Below are 8,344 nucleotides of genomic sequence, written 5' to 3'. Positions count from 1 at the left end.
GCACCAAGAGCTTGTAACACTCCAAAGAGAAAGGAAAAATTTAAATCGCATCATATGACCCCTTTAATAAACAAAGTACCAGCTTTAAAATTATTCCAAATTCATAACGAAATTCATACAATAAATACAGTTTTGGCGCTCTTTAATGTGGCAGGCGTGATCGCTTTAGCGCCTCAGTTCAAGCGGCAAATGAACCCATTTAATATTTCTCTTTACTACTATAGTACATAATGAACATGAATTAACAAGTCAAAGGTTCTTTAAAGAACCATCTCTTTCTTACCTTTTTATAATCTGAAGAACCTTCTTTTGCCACAAACAACCTTTTGTGAAACAGAAAGGTTCTTCAGATGTTAAACGTTCTTTATGAAACCATTTAGACAAAAAAGGTTCTTCTATGGCATTGTGAAGCACCTTTGTTTTTAAGAGTGTATGACAACATTTACAGGATGCATTGAGGAGGAGTCCAAACTACACTCAGTGGCCAAGTGATGCTTATGGTCCATGATATTGGTACAGATTCTGTGTAATGAACAATTCTTTGTGACTGTATATTTCAAGTTGGAAAAGACATTTAGTTCCCACTTTAAGTTAACCTTAGTTCCCATGTCATCTGCAAGATGGATTAAAACGCTGATAAAGTCAAGAAAAAATGAGACAAACACATGACAGTATGATTTAAATGTTAAAATGTAAAAAAAAATAAAATAATAATAAAATAAATAAAACACGTTTATTCTGTGGCACCTAAAAAAATAATATGGTACCTAAAAAAATTATTTGGTGCCTAAGATTTTTTTTTATAGGAGCCAGTGGCTCCTTACTCGATTTTTTTGTCTGGAGCCCTACCCATACCTAAACTTAAAGGTGCAATAGGTGAGTGTCTATCTGAGGGGAAAAGTATTTGTTAATAGTGAATGTGTTTCCTCATCTAAAGTGTTACCATAGTTGTTTGGAATAATTAAGAATTTGTTGTAATTTATTTGAAAGAAGACTCTTGTGATCGATGATTCTGCATTTATTTAAAGAAAAATACAGTAAAAACAGTAATTTTGTGAAATATTATAGTTTAACATAACTTTTATTTTTGAATATATTTTAAAATATAAAGTGATGGCAGAGCCAAATCAGCATATTAAAATGATTTCTGAACGATCATGTGACAATGAAGTCTAAAGTAATAATGCTGAAAATTCAGCTTCGCATCACAGGAATAAATTACATTTTAAAATGGAAAAATATATATTTTAAATTGTGGTAATTTCACAATATTAATGTTTTTTTGGTGTCTAATTTGTGACTAATTCACTCTTTTAGCTGTTGATTTTGAATTATTGAATCAATCAAACCATTTTGTGGAACATGACAATATCATAAATTGGTCCGAAATTCAATTAATGTACAACAAATTCACTGAATCTGTCGGAGTAGTTCAAGAGTTAACACACTGGATCAAACATTTTGTTTTACTTTCTCTCTCTTTTTTTTGTAACTAGATTTGTTTCACACCCTGCGTCAGCCAGCCTTCCCCTCCACATCCCCCACTTCCCCATCCGTCACTCCCTTAACCAGCAGCAGCTCCCAAACACAGGTAACAATCCTGTCCCTGGATTCACAAATTTGTAGGGATGTAGTTGGCCCTGTTTTGTAAGCACTTTCTGTCCTCCTCCACAAATGCACAGTTGCTTCGTAATAATTATAAAACTCAACAATGTGAGTGTAACCCATTAGAATGATTGCATATTGTTATAACTGAACATTTGTGCATAGTATAATCAGACACAATGAGTTGCACAAAGGTCTCAAATTAGCACCATTTTTAAGCAAAAGAAACAAAGGTCTGTTTGAAGAAAGACAAGTTTAGTATATGCTTGCTGTGAGAACTGGACAGTAGGGCTGGGTTGTATATGGCAAAACAAAAAAAACTATTTATTTTAAAGTAACTTAATATAATGTTTTTTTCCCCAGTTGGAAGTAGAGGGTGACACGGGAGTGGATTTTCAAACCTCTCACGTCCGACTCCCAAAAAAAAAATCCCATCTGTCCCAATCCCATGAAAAAAACTTGGGGAAAATCCCAATCCCAGAAGAATGACTCCCACTCCCGTGTTGTGTTTTTTCGGCCGGAATCTGTCAGTTACAGTAAAAAATACAGTACAGATCACATCATGCCCACTTTAGTTGAATAAAAATCCAAAATTTAGTTTTTTGTTATTTTATTGAACTGAAAGCCAGCTTAAACAATGCACAGTGTGCATTGCACACACATTAAATTTCATGTAAATCATCCATGCTTACACACACGTTTTCTATTTGAATTTTTTTCATTTGAAAGTAGACATTTCACTCTCAATAAATATATTTATCATAAATGGAGTTTCGAAGTTTCTCGCTCAAGTTCACATGACCGAGATGGCAGAAAGCGCATCCTGTTTGCTTGAATTATTTTACAGAAGCGCAGTGTTTCATTGTTATTCTGAGTGCACAGAAATAAACGTAGAGTCTTTACAGATTCGAAAGGTGTATTACTTTTATCTGTATGACCAAAAATTATGGAGTATTTTAAGAGCAAGTGAGCGCACCGGCGCCTCCCTCTGTCCCGCAGTGAGCGAGCTGCTGTTCAGCTTCCACACAGACACTTCTATAGCGCACATTTCTCTAGGTTAACATTAGATTGAGCGGCCATGTAAAGTTGTTGCTACATGCATCTTTCAGATGAAAAGGCATATTTGAGGTCGATGAATGATAGGTGGGCCGGCGTTTGGATGTCCTGCCCGATGTACACTATATTACCACACGGACCAGTCGTTAACGATCTGTCCGTCATGGACTGCTTATGTCATTCGCTTAACCAGCCACACCAAAGCCAACAGGAGGAGAGCATAAAGAGACAGGGCAACTAGAATTGAGTTCAAAATTAAAATATACAGTTTATAGTTTAATTATATAAAAGGTATATTTGTGTATAAAGTTGGGTATCATAGTGTTATTACGATTTCCGGTCCCACCTAGGGCTGGGCGATATGTCAAAAATATCTTATCGATAACCGCCTTTAAAAATATCGCGATATCCGATAATATCGTCTACGTAAATTGTAATAATTGTAATTCCTGTTTCGGAACAAAGCAATCGATCTACAGGTGTGAAAGCACCCAAAGTGCATACAGAAATCGAGAAGCAGAATCGAAATGTATAATTTTATAACAAGTAATTTGATTCCTGACCTTATGCATCTGATCTGATTTCCGAAATTGGAATAGCTTTTCAATGCCCAACCCTCCTAATTATTTCATTCTTGCATGCAAAAAGACCTGTATGGTGACTGTGGGGCTATGTAAAATATTTTTTTACAACTTACTAGGTTTATCATTTGTAATTTATTCCCGATAATGTCGATAATCGTCTGTTACCTGACTGTTGACATCGACATCGCGATACTTACGAGACATTGTCGATATACGATAATATCGCCATATCGCCCAGCCCTACTGGCACACACTCCCGCTGACATTTTTTCCTGTCCCGTCCCAATCACGTGATTTTGTTTCCCATCCTGCGGGATTCCCGAAAAAATGTCAGCCTCTAGTTGGAAGAACCATTGTTAGGTATTACACCAATATAAAGAATTTAATTTTTACTATGAATAAACTAAACTGAATTTACACAAAATACAACTGCGCAGTGTCCTTGAGAAAAGTCCTCCAGGTCCTGCACTTTCTTTGTTTTTCCAGCATCTTCTTTCATATTTGAACCCATTTTAAAACATTTATTGATGCTTAAGAAAGCAACATGATGTATTAAGAGCCAGCCAGAGTTTAACTGCTTAGGACAAAGAAGGGATTCGTGAATAACTATCACAAAAACATAGCTATTGATCATCCAGGTATTGACACACAGTATTAAGTGTGGGTAAACTTTGGAACATTTGTGTAACGCAAGTAATTATTTTGCTGTGAATGCTAGTGAATGCTAGAAAATTTTATGAGTGCATTAAATTCAACATAGGCTCACTGAAAAAACATGCCTTTATCTACATTTCTGCTAAATTCCAAAAGTGTACATGTACATACATTTATTGCAGTGTCCAGCTGAAAGGTATACTAGTGGTAATAAAACTTTAAAACACTTTTACCGCTTTTTGATGTTTGTATCACATAACCAGCTCAATATGTGTGAATGTTCTGACATTGTAAACTTGCTCAGTAGCTCACCTGATAAAGTCCAAATGAGTCACAACAAATGAGCTTGAACACTTGTAGAAGCAAAGTAAAATGGCATGGTTGCTTCAGCAAATACGTTTTTGCCTCACATTTACATTTATTAACACCCAGTTATGGTAGGTGGTACATTATTTTCAAACGCGAGTTAAATTTTAAAGAATTAACCATTGTCCTTGCATTGACCTATAGTGCCATTCACCAGACATTTCATATCCAAACTGCCACTATTTACAACAACCAATGAAAAAGAAATTTTGCCATGTTCACCTGTTTCAGACAAAACTGAATGTGCTTTTAGCCCCATTCACTGGGCATTTCACTTTGAAAATGTTGCAAGAAGCAACATAATGTCACATAATGCAGAAATGTCACCACAGGCTTATATTTTCACACCCTTTGTCACACTCTTTTCATGCTCTTTGGCACTTTTTTTTAATGGAACAGTTTATTTAACATTTAGATAAAAAAATACTTAAAAAAAAAAGTTTGTAAATAGTTTATGACATTTGATACATTACGCTTTTATGGCTTATAGTGTATAATAAAGAAGAATGTAAAGCTCGTATTCAAGGAGGGAAAAAAATATTCAGAGACCCAGAGTGAGCAAAAAATATGCAATTTGGTGCAGTTGCTGATATTTATATGGCCAAACAGTAATATAAAATTCTGATGGCCTGTAAAGTAAATCAATGTAATCTTTATACCAGTATAGCAGACTAGTTAAGTAAAATGCATGTAGATATCAGTTCTCATGCAAAATCTCCCAATAATACAACTCAGATAATATTACAAGATATTTAATTGCTTAGTTTTATAATAAAAGCAGAAATGAATAAATAAACTTTCCTCAAAAGCCTGATCTTATTTGATTATCCATACAAATCAAGTAAACCTAAAATTAAAGTTAATCTTGCATTTACTTAATGTAATAACTTATAAATGTACACAAAAATAATTGATTATAAATTAGTAAAAATTCCACAGCAAGGAGACACTTTAACCTCTACCTGAAGGTAGACGTTTTTACAATTATGCTGTAATACCTTTTACTTGCTGAAAAAGTATAAACTATCAATCAGACAACAGAAAGCATGTAGTAGATTATGTAAAACAGGTTTTTCAGCAAAGATTGGATCATAATTTAGAGGCCTTTGAAATTTGCATATCAAATATGATACAGTAAGCTTTATAGTGTTAATGTGTATTAATGTATTGTATCTTCTACCACAATAGCAAACGTATTGCAAATATTTACTATACTGTCTATTCCTACTTGTGAGATTTAGTATTCGTTTTTCTCAGATAATTATATGGCCACTAGAAAGGCAGGAAAGAGCCTGATGTCTCTGTCAGAGTGTGCTGATATTCATATCTGTTGTTTGTTAGGCTCCTTTGCTGTCATCCATGCAGCTTTCCACAGAGCTTCCCTCTGTGCCACTGGACTACTGCCTCATCCCCTCTGCTCCTTTGCCCAGCCACCTCTCAGTCTCCAGCCAGGACAATGGTAACGCTGTTGGCCCATCCTACCCACAAACCTACATGCCACTTTTCCCAGAGCAAGTGACCCCCTCCGTCCCATCACTCCTGCCACCGCCAGCTCCTCCTCTCCCACCAGCCCCACAACCTCTCCAGTGTGGAGGTGTTTCTGCAGTTACTACAGTCCCCCAGCCCATCCCAAGCATCCCTCCTCCATCTGTAATAACGCACACTGCCCCTTCCACAGTAACTCCCACTGATGCAGCCACTACCTTCAGTCACAGAACAAGCTTTGAGCTGCCCGCTGCACCATCTCCACAGCCTGCAGCCTCAACCTCCACCTCACTCAACTCACAGCCAGTCAACTTTGCCTTGCCCAAATCCATTCTGCCCACTGTCTCTAGGAAAAAGGCCAGACATCCACAGAGACCGATTGTCCCGGCCAATCCGCTGCCATCTCCTCAACTCATACTCACAGGTTTGTGTCTCTCCTCAAAGCAGATTTTGTAACATGCTGATGCTGCACTGTAAAAAAAAAACATGATGAAAAAGTAAAAAAAAAAAAAAAAAAGGGCAGCTGTGGTTGCTAGAACTAGTAGCAACGTTAAGTTTTACAGATTTAAATTGAAAATGTAAGTTTTACAGGTTGAAAACTATTATTTTAGCAATTTCATTAACTAAAAATTTTAATATACCAAATTTATAATACACTAGGCTTAGGCTGTAGTCTGTGTTACTGGTGTTCGCTCCATACATCAATTACATTTTGTGGTGTAACGGATCGCAGTTGATCCATGATCCATACGGACCAGGCCTCATGGTTTGGCATGCATGCGATTCGCTTGATTAGTTGCAAAGTTTAACCATCGTAGAGTGAAAGTTTATCATTTGTGCATGTTTTTAAGTCTTGCCAGTTTAAACATTCAAGCAATTTTAAATCATTCAAGTGCAAAAAGAGGTGAAAGAATTCTGTACCTGCACGCTTTTTTTCATGTGAACACAGAATTCAGCTCTCTTTCGCATCTCCTTGAGCTTGAATGGACACAAAAGTATTCTAAAAAAGTATTCTAGTAAGCACAGTCGGTAATGGCTTAAGTGAAGTGTGTGTGTAAACACAAAGAAATCAGATGTGTATCAGTCTATACATGCCTGCTGCTGTCTATCATTTGTTAAACAAAACAAAAAAAAGATTAATCTATATTATTTTACACAGTAAACACTATGCAGTGTAATTTTACACTTATTACATTTCTGTAACTGAATACTACTGTTAGATCTTATGTTATCTGTAACTTTGTTCTGTTGTATTTATCTGTGCTTGTAGTTTGTGTATTTATTATTGTTTTATTATTGACCGGTCACCTTCCATTAATCATGCTTTAAATTTGTTAGTTAGGGTAGTAGTTTTTGTTGTATCAAAAACGTACTTGCAGTGTTCTTTAAGTAATGAGAGGAAAGCAAAGTTACATTTGTTTCACCCCACTCCCCCCGTCCCCATTTATTTATTTCTTGTTTGCTGATCCAAAAAAAGATCCGACTGTAATATGATCAGAACCATGAGTTTTGTGATCCGTTGCACCCCTGAATACATGTTCACATCACACCACCCATTGTTTTGCTTTTTTCATAGAAATAACTATTTACTTCAGTTGGACAACGGATGTTACAATAATAAACTGACAATTATAAATTAGACAATATTTGACAATATTTCTACATTTAATACAAGTGAATTTTTCTTTGTTTCTTTTATTGTTGTTGTGTCTTTCATTAAAACGAATACTTTTTGTGGCTTGTTTAACCCACCATTTTCAAGTATTCAAAGTAAGCTCTACAGTCCCTTAAAGGCACAATATGTAAGATCTTTTGATTAAAATATCCCAAAACCACTAGAACAATGTTATATATTTTGCTGACTTGTGTACTTACATTATCCCAAATGTTTTGAAGAATGATTAAATACAGAGAAATAAGCAATTTTAACTAGTGTAACGGACCGTGTCCATAGTGTCATTGCGTCGCCTGCCAATGACGTCATAACCCCTCGAATTTTTCCGGTTTTATTTTGCTGAAAACATGGAAACCTCAAAGACACTATAATATGTTATGCATTTTATTAGACAGGTGACGGACGCACAGAGTAGCATTATAACGGAACTTTCAATACACTCAAATGTATCTAGTATAAAACGGCGCTATTTTACCCCACATACGCATGACCGGAAGAAGCAGAAGCAGTCGACCAACCCTCTACATTGCGAGTAAATCACTCGCATATGCGACTAAATCTTCACTCTGGGCGACTAAATGATGTCTAATATTAGCCAACTGCTAATAAATTCTCAGATTTTACTCGCCAGTGTGCGAGTTGGAGGCTAAGTATAAGTTTAGCTCAGATATATTTTCACTCGCCGAACACTCTAACTGAGCGCATCAGAGTTTCACTCTCCACCAAGCGATCTGTGCTGTTTTTCAGTTCATCTGAATGGATGTGCAATGCACCTGTATTTAGCGTACCGTAAACTGTAGTGTGAAGGCGCATGACTCGCCGTCGCTTTGTTTCACACACACGCAGCGAGAGAGGGAGAGAGAGAATTGACGCGCTACCTATGCGCGCTACATGTAAACGATATTCTTTGTTGTATTTT

At 36.2% G+C, this 8,344-nt stretch overlaps 1 protein-coding gene across 5 annotated transcripts in view; it reads left to right on the top strand.

Annotated features, from left to right (window-relative positions):
* LOC107687059 (MLX-interacting protein-like) overlaps nt 1-8,344 on the top strand; it is a 28,531-nt gene that overhangs the window by 8,935 nt on the left and 11,252 nt on the right. For 2 of the 5 annotated variants that reach the window (XM_016484208.1, XM_016484206.1), the window contains exons 8-10: nt 1,497-1,591; nt 5,607-5,724; nt 5,975-6,174. In XM_016484208.1, coding sequence (XP_016339694.1) covers nt 1,497-1,591; nt 5,607-5,724; nt 5,975-6,174 — 413 coding nt within the window. Of the gene's footprint in view, nt 1-1,496; nt 1,592-5,606; nt 6,175-8,344 lie in introns of all 5 variants that reach the window. The other 3 variants (XM_016484203.1, XM_016484204.1, XM_016484207.1) reach the window with 2 other exon arrangements.

Source organism: Sinocyclocheilus anshuiensis, unplaced genomic scaffold (assembly GCF_001515605.1).
Source record: "Sinocyclocheilus anshuiensis isolate Anshui unplaced genomic scaffold, SAMN03320099.WGS_v1.1 scaffold3198, whole genome shotgun sequence".
NCBI classification, from domain to species: Eukaryota; Metazoa; Chordata; class Actinopteri; order Cypriniformes; family Cyprinidae; genus Sinocyclocheilus; species Sinocyclocheilus anshuiensis.
The sequence above is the reverse complement of the archived record's forward strand: the minus strand, read 5'-3'. Positions and strand labels throughout refer to the sequence as shown.